A 16363-nucleotide genomic window follows, 5' to 3' on the forward strand; every position below is an offset into this window, starting at 1 on the left:
TAATCCCAGCACTTTGGGAGGCCGAGGCGGGTGGATCATGAGGTCAAGAGATTGAGACCATCCTGGTCAACATGGTGAAACCCCGTCTCTACTAAAGATATAAAAAATTAGCTGGGCATGGTGGCACGTGCCTGTAATCCCAGCTACTCAGGAGGCTGAAGCAGGAGAATTGCCTGAACCCAGGAGGCGGAGGTTGCGGTGACCCGAGATCACGCCATTGCACTCCAGCCTGGGTAACAAGAGCGAAACTCCGTGTCAAAAAAAAAAAAATGATTTGAATGATATAAATATAGGTAGTAAAGGGTTATTTTGAACTTGATACCTTTACTGGAGGAAAAGTTATTTTATGCATTTTTGATGAAAAATCATTAGAAGAAAAGAAATATTTAGAGGAAAGAGGATCCTGATGATGTTAAAAGTGAAAATGAAATAGGTCATTGAGAAAATGTTTTTTATGTAAATGTGTATATGGTAATGTGTGTATGTGTTTTAGATACTATAAATCAGCATTAGGTATGTACACAGATTTTCCCCTTCTATATTTCTGAAGACTCTCTGAAAAGGAAAAGTTGAAGTCATAAAGAATTGGCTGATGGAAATTAAGATAGGCAGGCAAATGGGAGACCCAGTCATCCCTGTAAATAAGGCCATGCCAAGATCAAAGGAGAGGGCTGAGACTGGGAGTCCAGAGTCCAGAGTCTGCGATTCTCTCTCTTTTTTTTTTTTATTTGAGACGGAGTCTCCCTCTGTTGCCCGGGCTGGAGTGCAATGGCGCAATCTTGGCTCACCACAACCTCCGCCTCCTGGATTCAAGTGATACTCCTGCCTCAGCCTCCTGAGTAGTTGGAATTATAGGCATGTGCCACCACATCTGGCTAATTTTTCTATTTTTAGTAGAGACGGGGCATCACCATATTAGGCTAGTCTACAACTCCTGACCTCAAGTAATCTGCCTGCCTCGGCCTCCCAAAGTGCTGGGATTACAGGTGTAAGCCACTGCACCCTGGCTGAGTCTGCAGTTCATGCCAGGTCTACCCAGTTGTGTCATCTTAAGCAAGTCACTGAACTTCTCTGGATTCCCTTCTCCTTTTGTAAAATAAGCATGTTACCTGTTCACACTGCCTTGGGGCATTGGTTAAGGATAAGATGAGATTATAGAGTTTTGCAAAATTAAAAGTGCTAGACAGATGATTTTACAAAAATATAAAGATTAGGTTGAATTGGTAAGCACAGAAAAAGGAATGTTGAGGAGAACATTCCTTAAGATTACTCCTCTCCCTTTGCTGTAAATCTGAAGTCATTCAGTATCTTTGTGGTTGAAAATATTTGGTGTCTCAAGCGGTTCTTCTTACTGCTAAAGAGGTCTATCTTGAGCTTATAGTAAGTTTGTCAGTTAGTTGAAGGTCATGGCAAATTAATACATTCCTGGTTTACAAATTGGTCTTGTAAGTATTTGATTGGTTTAAATGAATTTACTAGGATTTAACTAACAATGGATGACATGGTAAAATCCTATTTCAGACCTAATCTGGAGCCTGCAAGTGACAACAGCCCTTGAGGTCCTTAGACAGCTTGGCTTGGAGGAGAACACATGAAAGAAAGGTTAGTTTCTGCTTAATGTAATCTATGAAAGTGTTTTTTAAAAAAGTATAATTGTAGTACACACAGTTCTGTTTCTTTCCCTTTTCAGAACCTCAAGAGGCTTTGTTTTCTGTGAAAAAGCATTTCTATACGGTTGCTCCAATGACAGAGTTGCCTGCACCATTGTCCTATTTCCAGAATGCACAGATGTCCGAGGACAACCACCTGAGCAATACTGTACGTAGCCAGGTACAGTGTCAGTTTCTGAAACTGTCTTTGCCAGACTGAATTCATTTATCTCCCATCCCTCCAAAAAATGCTGAGGGGGCTGAGTAGGCTTTCTCTACTTTACCAAATTTATAATATGTTTGTTGAACTTCAGCTGATTGCTGGGGGACACAGGCCTGTTTAACACACAGGTGTTGATATAGTTCCTACCTAATTCATGTATCACCACCTCAGTTGAAGCCTTGTCCAGCTTTCCAAGGTCTGTAGCACCTCATAGTTCACGTTGTTTATTATTTTACCTATCTTGCTCTTATTCTTCTATGGTGTCCACCACCACACCTGGCTAATTTTTTTGTATCTTTAGTAGAGGTGGGGTTTCACCACGCTGGCCAGGCTGGTCTCGAACTCCTGACCTTGTTATCTGCCCACCTCAGCCTCCCAAAGTGCTGGGATTACAGTCTGAGCTATGGCACCCAGCCTGAGAACATTCTTATATTCTTATTGGTAATTGGAGTTTATACTATGCCCTTGTTGTCAATAAAAGTTTTAGTTATGTTTGTTAGTTTCCATTTGAAAAAAAAAATGTTGGCTGGGCATGGTGGCTCACAGCTGTAATCCCAGCACTTTGGGAGGCCAAGGCGGGTGGATCACTTGAGGCGGGAGTTCCAGACCAGCCTGCCCATCGTGGTGAAACACTGTCTCTATCAAAAAATACAAAAATTAGCTGGGTGTGGTTGTGCGCCCTTATAATTCCAGCTACTTGGGAAGGTGAGGCAAGAGGATCGTTTTCAAGGTTCACCTATGAGGTCAAAGCTGCAGTTAGCTGAGATCACACCACTGCGCTCCAGCTTTCGTCACAAAGTGAGACCCTGTCTCAAATAAATAAATAAAAATAAACAAAAAGCAAACCTATAAGCTATTTAAAAGACCTTGAAGGGAAACAAAATAAGAGGCAGATCTTAAGTTAGGTTAAATCTAATCTGCAGGTCCAGTCAGCCTTTGACACTGTTACTGTACTGTTTATAATAATGAATTTGTTTTTCTCAGTTGTGTTAAAGTGGAGTAAGGTGAAAAAGAACGTAAAGTCTTGCTGGACGAGGTGGCTTATGCCTGTAATCCCAGCACTTTGAGAGGCTGAGGTGGGTGGATTGCCTGAGGTCAGGAGTCTGACCAACATGGTGAAACCCTGTTTCTACTAAATAAAAAAAATTAGCCTGGCATGGTGGCACCTCCCTATAATCTCAGGTACTTGAGAGACTGAGGCAGGAGAATCATTTGAACCCGGGAGGCAGAGGTTGTAGTGAGCCAAGATCGTGCCATTACACTCCAGCCTGGGCAACATGAGCGAAACGCTGTATCAAAATAATAAATAAAATAAAACAAAATCTCAACGACCTCCAGAGAAACATGCTAGCTTTTGCATGAGTAAAATCTTTTAGGCACAAATCTTAATAATATGTTAAGAAATTTTAGGCTTAAACCTAACACAACCGCCCCACAAATGTTCAGTATTATCTCTAATCAGTTAGGTCAGCTGTTTGTGGAAATGACAGACTTTCTTGGCATTAGAGGAATGGTTAAACCTCTGACTCCAGGGAATCACAAAGCTTGGTCAAGTGCTGAATGCAATTCTGTGTTTTGTTGGAAACATGTTCCCTATGATTAATAAATGTTTTAAAGTTTTCCACTTAACTTTCCAGTTCTTTGGTTAAACCACTCTTCTAGTTCTGTCCTACAGAGCAGGCTTAGAGCCCCATATTTCTAATTGTAGAAATCCAAACAATCTGCATTGTCTGTTTTTTTTTTTTTTTTAGATGGAGTCTTGCTCTGTTGCCCAGGTTGGTGTGCAGTGGCATAATCTCAGCTCACTGCAATCTCTGCCTCTTGAGTTCAAACAATTCTCCTTCCTCAGCTTCCCTAGTAGCTGGGATTACAGGCACCCATCGCCATGCCCAGCTAAATTTTGTGTTTTTAGTAGAAATGGAGTTTCGCCTTATTGGCCAGTCTGGTCTTGAACTCCTGACTTTGTTGATCCACCCATCTTGGCCTCTCAAAGTGCGGGGATTACAAGTGTGAGCCACTGCACCTGGCCCATTAAGTCTTAAAGTATTAATACATTTTCTTTTCTTTTTTTAATTTTTTTGAGACAGTCTTGCTCCGTCGCCTAGGCTGGAGTTCCGTTGTGCAATCTTGGCTCACTGTAGCATCCGCCTCCCAGGTTCAAGTGATTCTCCTGCCTCAGCCTTCTGAGTAGTTGGGATTCCAGGAGTGTGCCACCACACCTGGCTAATTTTTATATTTTAGGTAGAGACACGGTTTCACCATGTTGGCCAGGCTGGTCTCGAGTGCCTGATCTCAAGTGATCCACCCACCTTGGCCTCCCCAAAGAGAGCTACTGTGCCTGCCAATACATTTTCTTATTAATGTTAATTATTGAAAACATTTATTTTAAGTCAATATTCAGACTATAAATATATCAACATAATTGAATACATTATAACCATGTAGGCATGTTAACTGCCTACATGTATGCATGAGATAGTAAGGGAAAAGGGTAGAATATAATGTTTGTAAACACTTGTAACTGTATACATGTGTGCATATATTGAAAAACATTAGGATTTGGGGTGTTGTAAAAATAAGTTTCTGGCCGGGTACAGTAGCTCACACCTGTAATCCCAGCACGTTGAAAGGCTGAAGGGGGTGATCACTTGAGGTCAGGAGTTCAAGACCAGCCTGGCCAACATGGTGAAACCCTGTCTCTACTAAAAAACTACAAAAATTAGCTGGGCATAGTGGCACATGCCTGTAATTCTAGCTACTTGGGAGGCTGAGGCAGGAGAATTGCTCACAGGAGGCAGAGGCTGCAGTGAGCCAAGATGGCACCATTGCACTCCAGCCTGGGCAACAAGAGCAAAACTTGGTCTCAAAAAAAAAAAATTGTGTTTTCCTTATAAAATTACCTAAGTTCATATTCAGCTTCACACAATTATAAACTTAATTGTAGGGCTAGGTATGGTGGCTTATGCCTACATTCCTAGTACTTTGGGAGGCTGAGGCAGGAGGATTACTTGAGGCCAGAAGTTTGAGACTAGCCTGGGTAACATAGCGAGACCTCGTCTCTACACAAAAAAAAAAAGTGAAAATTAGTGGGGTGTGATAGTGTGCTCCTGTGGTCCCAGCTGCTTGGGAAGCTGAGGCAGGGGGATTGCTTGAGCCAGGAAGTCAAGGCTGCAGTGAGCTGTAATCATGCCACTGCACTTCAACCTGGGCAAGAGAGCAAGACCCTGCCTCAAAAAACAAAGTTTGGCAAAAACTGTCATCAACAAAGTCAAATAACAAACAAAGGTTTGAAATACATGACAGATATATCCTAATATACATAAAATCCTTTTTTCTTTTGAGATGGAGTTTTGCTGTTGTTAATCCAGACTGGAGTGCAATGGCGCGATCTCGGCTCACTGCAACCTCCGCCTTCTGGGTTCAAGCAATTCTCCTGCCTCAGCCTCCCGAGTAGCTGGGACTACAGGCACGCACCACCACGCCCAGCTAATTTTTGTATTTTTAGTAGAGACGGGGTCTCACCTTGTTGACCAGGATGGTCTTGATCTCTTGACCTCATGATCCACCCGCCTCGGCCTCCCAAAGTGCTGGGATTATAGGCGTGAGCCACCATGCCCAGCCATATACATAAAATTCTTATGAAATTAAAAGGAACATGAACAACTCAGTAGCAAAGATTACAAGCAATATTTATGGAATAAGAAATAGAAGTGACAATAAATATGTGAAAAGTCTAGTTGATCAGCCTTATTGATAGATAAAAATTAAAACTCATTTCTTACCTATCAGTAAGTAAAAATTGATATACTCCTACTGAGGTTGTAGGGAAATAGGCTTTCTTGTATGCTGTGCTCTTTGAAGTAAAGTTAGTATTTATTTGGAGGCAAGCTGTTAATTGCATCTACAGATAAACATGCCTTTTGGAAATAATTTAACAATTAAATCTGACCTAATCTAATCTGACCTAGCATTTTACTTCTAGAAGTTTATCCTATAAAAATATTACAAGGCCAGTGGTGGTGGCTCATGCCTGTAATCCCAGCACTTTGGGAGGCCGAGTCAGGTGGATCACCTGGGGTCAGGAGTTCAAGACCAACCTGGCCAATATGGTGAAACCCCATCTCTACTAAAAATACACAAAAATTAGCCGGGCATGGTGGCACATGTCTTTAATCCCAGCTACTCAGGAGGTAGAGGCAGGAGAATTACTTGAACCCAGAAGGCAGAGGTTGTAGTGAGCTGAGATTGCACCACTGCACTCCAACCTGGGTTGACAGAGTGAGACTCTGTCTCAGAAAAATTTATATATTACAAGAGGAATGTCAATAATTTTTATTGAAGTTTTATTTATAACAGTGAGAATGTGGAGATAATCTCAGTCTTTATCATTAATTGCTTATGGTTTACCCAGTTAGAAGTGTAAAGGTACTAGTTAATAGTAGGGTCTCTTGACTACACAGTCGGACTTTGAATCTCTGTTCTAGAACTTCCTAGCACTAGGATCTTTGGCAGTTTATCTGGCTCACTAAACTTCAGTTTCTTTATCTTATAAATGAAGTTTATAGCAATTAACTTAGAGTTTTATTTAAATTAAGTGAGATAACCTGAATGATTAGTACACTAGCACATAGTTGTTCAATAAATATTAACATTTCCTATAAAAATTGCCATATATAAGAGTGAGTTATATTTATATGTCTAGCATAGAATCAAATACATATTATCTTTTTTTTTTTTTTTTTTTTGAGACAGAGTCTCCCTCTATCACCCAGGCTACAGAACAGTGGTGTGATCATAGCTCACTGCAGCCTCTAACTCCTGGGCTCAAATGATCCTCCCATCTCAGTCTTGTGAATAGCTTGGAGTACAGGTGTGCCACCATGCCTGGCTAATTTTATTTTTTTTTAGTTTTTACTTTTTTTTGTAGAGCTGGGATTTCGCTATGTTGCCTAGGCCAGTCTTGAACTCCTGGCTCAAGTGATTCTCCTGCCTAGGCCTCCTGGAGCATACAGAAGACTTTTTAGGCCAGTGAAACTCTTCTGTATGATACTGTAATCATGGAAACCTGTCATTGTATGTTTATACAAACCCATAGAATGTATAACACCAAAAGTGAACCCTAAGGTAAACTATGAACTGTCAATATAGGTTCCTCTGTTGTAACAGTTTACCACACGATGCATGATGTTGACAGAGAGAGAGGCTGTGCCTGTTGGAGGGGGTATATGGGAACTCTGTACTTTCTGCTCAATTTTGCTATGGATCTAAGACTGCAATTTTTTTTTTTTTTTTGAGACGGAGTTTCGCTCTTGTTACCCAGGCTGGAGTGCAATGGCGCGATCTCGGCTCACCGCAACCTCCGCCTCCTGGGTTCAGGCAATTCTCCTGCCTCAGCCTCCTGAGTAGCTGGGATTACAGGCATGCGCCACTGTGCCCAGCTAATTTTTTGTATTTTTAGTAGAGACGGGGTTTCACCATGTTGACCAGGATGGTCTCGATCTCTTGACCTCGTGATCCACCTGCCTCGGCCTCCCAAAGTGCTGGGATTACAGGCTTGAGCCACTGCACCCGGCCTGTAATAAAAAGTTTTTTTAAAAAAATTGCCTTACAGATAATACCATGCTTAAGTCAACATTCTCATATTTAGCTATTTGAATTTCCAGTTCTGAAGCAATCTATAATTGCTGCTATGGATATTCATGTACAAATCTTTGTATGGGCATATGCTTTCATTTATCTTGGGTAAATACCTAGGAATAGAATATGATTCAATATGGTAGGTGTATATGTAACTTTTTTCTATTTATTTTTGAATGAAAGAATGAATGAGACAGAGTTATACTTTTGTCAACCAGGCTGGAGTGCAGTGGCTTGATCTTGTCTGACTGCAACGTCCACCTCTCTCCTCCCGGCTTCAAGTGATTTTCCTGCTTCAGCCTCCCCATAGCTGGGATTATAGGCACCCACCCCCATCCCTGGCTAATTTTTGTATTTTTAATAGAGATGGAGTTTCACCATGTTGGCCAGGCTGGTCTCAAATTCCTGACCTTAAGTGATCTACCCACCTCAGCCTCCCAAAGTGCTGGGATTACAAGCATGAGCCACCATGCCCAGGCAATTTTTATTTATATTTTTTAATAGAAGACGGGGTCTCTCTGTGTTTCACAGGCTGGTCTTGAATGCCAGGCCTCAAGTGATCCTCTTGCCTTGGCTTTCCAAAGTGGTGGGATTACAGGCATGAGCCTCTATGCCCAGCCTTATATTTAACTTTTTAAGGTACTGCCAAACAACTTTCCAAATTGGTTCTATAATTTTACATTTCTACCAGGAGTATGAGTTCCAGTTCCTCCACATCCTGTCAGTACTTGACACCGTCAGTCTTTTACATTTTTTAGCCCTTATGAAAGGCAGTATATTGTTAAAGGTCATTTTGGTTTTAATTTACATTTCTCTAATGAGTAATGATGTTGAGTATCTTTTTTATGTGCATCTCATCCTTATATCTTCTTTGGTGTCTGTTCAAATCTCTTGCCCATTTAAAAATTTTCTTACTGGATTTTGAGAATTATTTACACAGTCTGGATACAAGGCCTCTGTAATATATATAATTTGCAAATGTTTTCTCCCAGACTGTGGGTTTTCTTTTTATTAACAGTGCTTTTTGAAGGGCAGTTTTTTTTTTTTTTTAAGAGACAAGGTCTTACACTGTCACCAGGCTGGAGTATAGTGATGTGATTATAGCTCACTGCAACCTCAAACTCCTGAGCTGAAAGAGTTCTTCTGCTTTGTTCTCCGAAGTAGCTAGGACTACAGATGTGTGCCACTGCACCTAGCTAATTCAGTTTGTATTTTGTTGATTGTGTTTTTGGTGTCACATCTTAAGAAACTTTGGCCTACCTCAGGTTCTCAGGAGTTTTTTCTTACATTTTCTTCTGGAAGCTTTATAGTTTCATGTTTTACATTAGGTCTGTGATCCATTTCAGGTTGATTTTTATACATGGTCCAAGGTATGGATCAAAGTTCATTTTTCTGTATATGGATATTCAGTTGGTTCAGCACTGTTTTTTGAAAAAGTCTATTGTCTCCACTGAAGTGCCTTTGTACCTTTGACAAAAATCAGTTATCTGTATACGATACATGTCAGTCTCTTCCATCAGTCATTGCTCAAAGGGTGTTCTCATGAGGAGGCTTTTGGAAAAACGGAAACTCTGTACTCATTGAATGACTTTATGCCCATTGAATGACTTCCCATTTTCCATTTCTCTCAGCCCATGGCAATTGCAATTATACTTTCTGTTTCCAAAAACTTGAGGTTTTTGGTTTTTGGTTTTTTTTTTCTTTTTTTAAAGACAAGATCTCACTCTGTTGTTCAGGCTGGATTGCAGTGGCGTGATCTTGGCTCACCTCCTGGGCTCAAGTGATCATGCCACCTCAGCCTCCTGAGTAGCTGGAACTACAGGTGCGCACTGCCATCCTGGCTAATTTTTTACTTTTTCTATAGAGATGAGTTCTCACCTTATTGGCCAGGCTGGTCTGAAACTCCTGGGCTCAAGTAATCCTCCCACCTCAGCCTCCCAAAGTACTGGGATTATGGGTATGAGCCATCATGCCCAGCTGGCTAGATACTTCATATAAGTAGAATCATACATTATTTCTCTTTTTGTGACTTGCTTATTTTGCTTAGCATAATGTCCTCATGGTTCATCTATATTGTGGCATGTGACAAGATTTCCTTTATGAAGGCTGAATAATATGCTATGTTGTATTTATACCACAAGTCTGTCAGTAGACATTTGGGTTACTTCTACTTCTTGGCTATACTAAATGCTATGGTGAACGTGGCTATGCACGTACCTGTTTGAGATCTTGCTTGTAATTCCATTCTTTTTTATATATTCTCATTGGTGTATATATATATAAATGGGAATGCTGCATCATAAGGTAATTAAAAAAAATTTTTTTTGAGGAAGCTCCATATTGTTTTCCATGGTGGCTGCACCATTTTACATTCCCACCAACAATGCACAGTCATTCCAATTTCTTCACAACTTTACCACTGCTTGTTACTTTCTGTTTTTTGGTAGTGGCCATCCTAATGCGTGTAGTTCTGATTTGCATTTTTCTAATGATTAGTGATGTTGAACATCTTTTCTTTTTATTCCCCCATATTACATAGATGTAGAGCATCTTTTCATGTGCTTGTTGGCCATTTGTATATCTTCTTTGCAGAAATACCTATTCAAGTCCTTGACCCATTTAAAAAATCTGATTATTTATTTTTTCCCATTTGTTTAATTGTAGGACTTTTTAATGTATTATGGATATTAATCTCTTACCAGATATATGATCTGCAATTTTTTTTTTTGGTACAGGGTGCCACTCTGTCACCTAGGCTGGAGTATAGTGCAAGCTGGGCTCAAGGCAACCTCCATCTGCTAGGCTCAAGTGATCCTCCCACCTCAGCTTCCTGAGTAGCTGGGACTACAAGGACTTTTTGCCACCACACTCAGCTAATTTTTGCATTTTTTGTAGAGATGGAGTTTCACCGTGTTGCCCAGGTTGGTCTTGAACTCCCAGGCTCAAGCAGTGTAACTGCCTTAGCCCCCGCAAAGTGCTGGGATTGTAGACGTGAGCCACCACACCCAGCCTGATTTGCAGATATTTTCTCCAGCTCTGTAGGTTGCCTTTTCACTCTGTTGACTGCTTCCTGTGGTGCATAGAAGTTTTAAAGTTTGTATAGACACATTTGTCTATTTCTGTTTTTGTTCTTTAATTTCTCTTAGCAATATTTTGTAATTTTCATTGTACAGGATATTTGGGTATCTTTAAGACTACCCTCAGATTCAGTAATTTTCTAGAAAGACTGAACTCAGAAAAGGTTTTATACTCAAATTGTAGTTTAGTACATTGAAATGATATGGATTAAATTTAGCAACAGAAAAAAAGCACATAGGGCAAGGTTCAGGAGACACCACCAGGCACAAGCTTTCAATAGTCTTCCAGTGGAGTTGTGCACACAGTGCTTCATTTTTCCAGCAGCAGTGTATGACAACATACTTGGAATACTGGCAACCAGGAAAGCTCACTGAGCCTTGGTCTCTGGGTCACACGTGGCTGACCTTAGTTCTCTGCCTCCTTCAGAGGCTAAGCTGATGTGTGACCCAAGGCCCCACCATAGATCACGTTGTTAGCAGAAACTAGTTGGCATGACCCAGTGCCTCATGTAACGAAGGAAATAGTTTTTCTTTTTAATTAATTAATTTAAAAAATTATTTTTTTTGAGGTCAAGTTTCACTCTGTCACCGAGGCTGGAGTGCACTGGTGTGATCTGAGCTCACAGCAAACTTCGCCTTCCAGGTTCAAGAGATTCTCATGCCTCAGTCTCCCCAGTAGCTGGGATTACAGTCACACACCACCATGCCTGGCTAATTTTTGTATTTTTAGTAGAGACGGGCTTTCACTGTGTTTGCTAGGCTGGTCTTGCTTGAACTCCTGGCATCAAGAGGTCCACACACCTCAGCCTCCCAAAGTGCTGGAATTACAAGCATGAGCCACCATACTCAGCCAGGAAGTCTTTAACAGGCAGGGTATTCTAAGGTTTTAGAGGTTGTCTTCCAGGAGCTGGGCAGGGAAAACATCCGTTTTTGGCCTGTGCAGTTTGGACAACACTGATAATGCTGAGTTACTCCCTTTACTGTACTACAGGCCTTGTACATCTTTTCATCCTTCAGGGTTCAGCTCATGTTGTTGTACTTCCTCAGACAGGTATTTTCTGGCCATATTATTTAAAAGTAGTCCCATACAATGTGTTCTTTATCATATCTCCTTATTTGTTTGTTTGTTTTTATTTTTTTAATTATTATTTTCAGACGGAATCTTGCTCTGTCACTCAGGCTGGAGTACAGTGGCACGATCTCGGCTCACTGCAACCTCCACCTCCTGGGTTCAAGCGATTCTCCTGCCTCAGCCTCCCGAATAGCTGGGACTACAGGCGCATGCCACCAGGCCTGGCTCATTTTTTGTATTTTTAGTAGACACGGTGTTTCACCATGTTAGCCAGCATGGTCTCTATCTCCTGACCTCATGATCTGCCTGCCTCAGCCTCCCAAAGTGCTGGGATTACAGGCGTGAGCTACTGCACCTGGCCTTTTTTTTTTTTTTTTTAAAGTCGTCTTCTTGTGGAGCTGGGCTACCCCATAGGCAGTACACTGAGAGTAGCCTGTTTATACCTTTTATAGTACTATACCACTGTGTAATTATCCTGTTTATTATCTGTTACCCTCTGCTTGAAAGTAGTTCACGAGAACCAGGAACCTTATCTATTTGCTCCCTGTTGTATCCCTGGCACTATACCTAGCACAGTATCTGGCACATAGCTGGCATTTACCTTTTTTAGGGGGAATAGTTCCCAGTGAAAACTGGAAAACTTGCTAGACAAATTTTAAAAGAGCTGTAACCCTTATTTTTTAAATTGATTAATAATTAATAATTAGAAATTAAGGCCTCACGCCATGGCTCACGCCTGTAATCCCAGCACTTTGGGAGGCTGAGGCAGGAGAATAGCTTTAGTCTGGGAGAATCTTGGAGAATTGCTTGAATCTCTGTAGAGCAAAACAGAGATATAGTCTTCAGAATGAGAGACTATATATATATAGAGAGAGAGAGAGACAGACAGACAGACATATTCTTCAGAATGAGAGACATCACTCTGCCAGACACCTGCACTGCTCCAGCACTGGCATCCAATATCTTAATACATGTCAGCAGCCACTGCTGCTCTCATACATGTGCTTTCTGTCTCTCTGTTGCCCTTGCTCGTGCTCTCGTGCTCGCTCGCTCTCTCTATATATATCTCATATTTGTCTGATATATATATATCATATATCTCATATATATATCATATATGATATATCGATACGTATTTTTTTAGATGAAGTCTTGCTCTGCTGCCCAGGCTGGAGTGTGGTGGCATGATTTCACCTCCTGGGTTCAAGCTCTATATGAGAGAGATAAATATATATTCTGACTCATATATGATATATGATAATATGACATATATCGTATGCTATTATATACATATATGTATGATGTGTGTATGTGTACATATGTATAGGATATATATGTGATACATGGATATCATGATATACATGTATCATATACATATATATCATGTATATACTATCAGGAAAAAATATATATCATATATCACTTGAACCCAGGAGGCGAGATTGTGTCACCACACTCCAGCCGGGGTGACAGAACAAGGCTCCATCTCAAAATACACACACACACACACACACACACATATATATATATACATACACACACACACACACATTTAACATGTATATTAAATATATGCATATATGTTATATATCACATATGATACACATATATGATGTCATATATATCAGTCAGAATTTAAAATGCAAATATACTTTGACCCAGCAATTATAGTTCAGAGAATTTACCAATATGCCTACACATGTTAAATGACTTATAGGGTACATTCACTGGCAGCATTGTTTATAATAGCAAAACATTGGAAACAAATTAAATGTTCATCATTAGGGGATTGACCAAATAAATGATGATACATTCATATACTGGCAATGTACCTGGTTAATTGTTTTTTAACAATGAGGGCTACCAGATATGGTGGCTCACATCTGTAATCCAGCGCTTTGGGAGGCTGAGACAGGAGGATCGCTTGAGCCCATAAATTTAAGACCAACTTGGGGGGGGGAGCGATTCACGATGGCCGATCGCTAACATCTCGGGATTGCAGCTGTCAGTGAAAGCACAGAGAACGAGAGGACGCCACACTTTCAGACAAATTTTGGTCGTTCACAGGGCAGAAGATTCCAAGTGGAGGAGCCGCATGGGTTGCCAGCGCGACTTTTGTCGCCGGCGCGGCAGCTCGTGGTACAGAGTAAACGGGACTGGTTCCCCTTCTGACTGAGGTTTGGAGCTCCGGGAAGGCAGAGTTGCCTATTACGGACTCAAGAAGGAAGCCAGACTGGAGATTCCCAGGCAGAAAAGCACCATCGGTTTTAACGCCGCTGTTTTGTCCGGTGCAGTGGGTTGCTCATATTTCGGCCCTGGGAATTAACAACTTGGACGTCCACCCAGAGACCTAATTTGAAAGTTGGTAATTACAAAGATGACAGGTGGATAAATTTACAGTGATGGGAAAAAACCAGCGTAAGAAGGCTGAGAATACTCAAAATCAGAATGCCTCTCCCTCTAAAGAGGATCACAATTCCTCATCAACAAGGGAACAAGGCTTGATGGAGAACGAGCGCATCCCATTAACAGAATCAGGCTTCAGAACATGGATAATAAGAAACTTCTGTGAGTTAAAAGAACATGATGTAGCCCAATGTAAAGAAACTAAGAACTTTGAAAAAAAGTTTGACGAAATCCTAATGAGAATAGACAACTTAGAGAGGAATATAAGTGAATTAATGGAACTGAAGAATACAATACAGGAACTCCGAGAAGTATGCACAGGTTTAAACACTCGAATTGTTCAAGCAGAAGAAAGGATATCAGAGGTCAAAGTCCAACTTAATGAAATAAAACGAGAAGACAAGATTAGAGAAAAAAGAATAAAAAGGAATGAGCAAAGTCTACAAGAAATGTGGGACTATGTGAAAAGACCAAATTTAAGTTTGATAGGTGTACCTGAATGCGACGGAGAGAATGAATCCAAGCTGGAAAATGCCCTTCAGGATATTATTCAGGAAAATTTTCCTAAACTAGCAAAACAGGACAATATTCAACCCCAGGTAAAACAGAGAACACCACAAAGATATTCCTCAAGAAGATCAACCCCAAGGCACATAATCGTTAGATTCACCAGGGTTGAAACGAAGGAGAAAATACTAAGGGCAGCCAGAGAGAAAGGTCAGGTTACCCACAAAGGCAAGCCTATCAGACTCACAGCAGATCTCTCAGCAGAAACTCTACAAGCCAGAAGAGAGTGGGGGCCAATATTCAACATCCTCAAAGAACAGAACCTTCAGTCCAGAATTTCATATCCAGCCAAACTAAGCTTCACAGCTGAAGGAAAAATAAAATCTTTTATGAACAAGCAAGTACTCAGAGATTTTATTACCACCAGGCCTGCTTTACAAGAGCTTCTGAAAGAAGCATTACACATAGAAAGAAATAACCAGTATTAGCCTTTCTAAAAATACACCAAAAAGTAAAGAGCATCAACATAAAGAAGAATTTACATCAATGAATGGATAAAACAGCCAGTTAACATCAAATGGCAGTAATCCTAAATTTAAATCGACTAAATCCCCCAATCAAAAGATACAGCCAAAACCCAATGGTTTGCTACATCCAGACCCATTTCACATGCAAGGATACACAAAGACTCAAAGGGATGGAGAAGGATTTACCAACCAAATGAAGAGCAAAAATAAATAAATTAATAAATAAAAAGCAGGAGTTGCAATTCTCGTATCTGATAAAATAGATTTTAAAGCAACAAAGATATAGTGGTAAAGGATTAACACAACAACAAGAGCTAACGATCCTAACACCCAGATACATAGAGACTCAATGAGACAGAAAATTAATAAGGATATCCAGGACTCGAACTCAGATCCGGAACAAGTAAACTTAATAAATATTTATAGAGCTCTCCACTTTAAATACACAAAATATACATTCTTGTCAGTACCACATCACACCTACTCATAGGTTTAAATGATATATTGATTGGCCATTAATACCTTTTTTTTTTTTAGAATAAAGCAACATTTCCTTTCTCCCTCTTTTTCTTCCTCTTTCTTCCTCTCCTTCAGTCCTTTTTTTTCTTTCCTTCTCTCAAAAAAAGAAGAAAAGAAATCAACTTGTAGACCTCTAGATCCAGGTCGGCAATGTCTCTCTCATTGCCTGATTTCCTTCCTTCCCTTCTCTCCCTCCCTTCCTCCCTTCCTCCCTCCCTCCCTCTCTTTCTTCCTCCTTTCCTCCCTTCCTGCCTTCCTCCCTTCCTCCTGTTCTACAAAAAAAAAAAAAAAAAAAAAACCAACTTGGGCAGCACAGAGAGATCTCATCTCTACAAAAAATTTAAGAAAATCAGCCTAGAATGGTAGCACATGCCTGCAGTCCCAGCTACTCAGGAGGCTGAGGTGGGGAGGATTGCTTAAGCCTGGGAGGTCAAGGCTGTGGTGAGCTGTGATTGTGCCACTGCACTCTAGCCTGGATGACAGAGTGAAAATATATCTCAAAAATAATAAGAATGAGGATGTTCTTTATGTACTGATTTGTAGGAAAAATCTCTGAGATACATAGTTAAATGGAGAAAATGCTGCATGGTGCATTTACTGTACTACCATTTGTGTGAAAAAGGGAGTAAGAATATCTGGATTTGCTTGCATATGTAGAAAGAAACTTTGAAAAGATTCACAGGAGAACAATAACGGTAGTAAGCAGGGGGATTAGGAAACTAGGTATGTATTAAGAGGGAGACTGT

The 16363-nt window shown here is 40.6% G+C and overlaps 1 protein-coding gene and 1 non-coding gene across 12 annotated transcripts in view; one reads left to right on the forward strand and one right to left on the reverse strand.

Annotated features, from left to right (window-relative positions):
• The window catches only part of PSEN1 (presenilin 1), an 87858-nt gene that overhangs the window by 8992 nt on the left and 62503 nt on the right, over positions 1-16363 (forward strand). For 4 of the 11 annotated variants that reach the window (XM_017977199.5, XM_078335362.1, XM_002754085.8 and 1 more), the window contains exons 2-3: positions 1522-1602; positions 1691-1830. In XM_017977199.5, the coding sequence (XP_017832688.1) occupies positions 1744-1830 (87 nt within the window). In that variant the 5' untranslated portion in view covers positions 1522-1602; positions 1691-1743. Of the gene's footprint in view, positions 1-1521; positions 1603-1668; positions 1831-16363 lie in introns of all 11 variants that reach the window. The other 7 variants (XM_035260946.3, XM_009006291.5, XM_054240154.2 and 4 more) reach the window with 3 other exon arrangements.
• On the reverse strand, positions 12270-12333 carry LOC118145321 (U7 small nuclear RNA). Its single transcript, XR_004730443.1, has one exon. It is a non-coding gene; the product is annotated as a U7 small nuclear RNA (small nuclear RNA).

This window comes from Callithrix jacchus, chromosome 8 (genome assembly GCF_049354715.1).
Source record: "Callithrix jacchus isolate 240 chromosome 8, calJac240_pri, whole genome shotgun sequence".
NCBI lineage: Eukaryota > Metazoa > Chordata > Mammalia > Primates > Cebidae > Callithrix > Callithrix jacchus.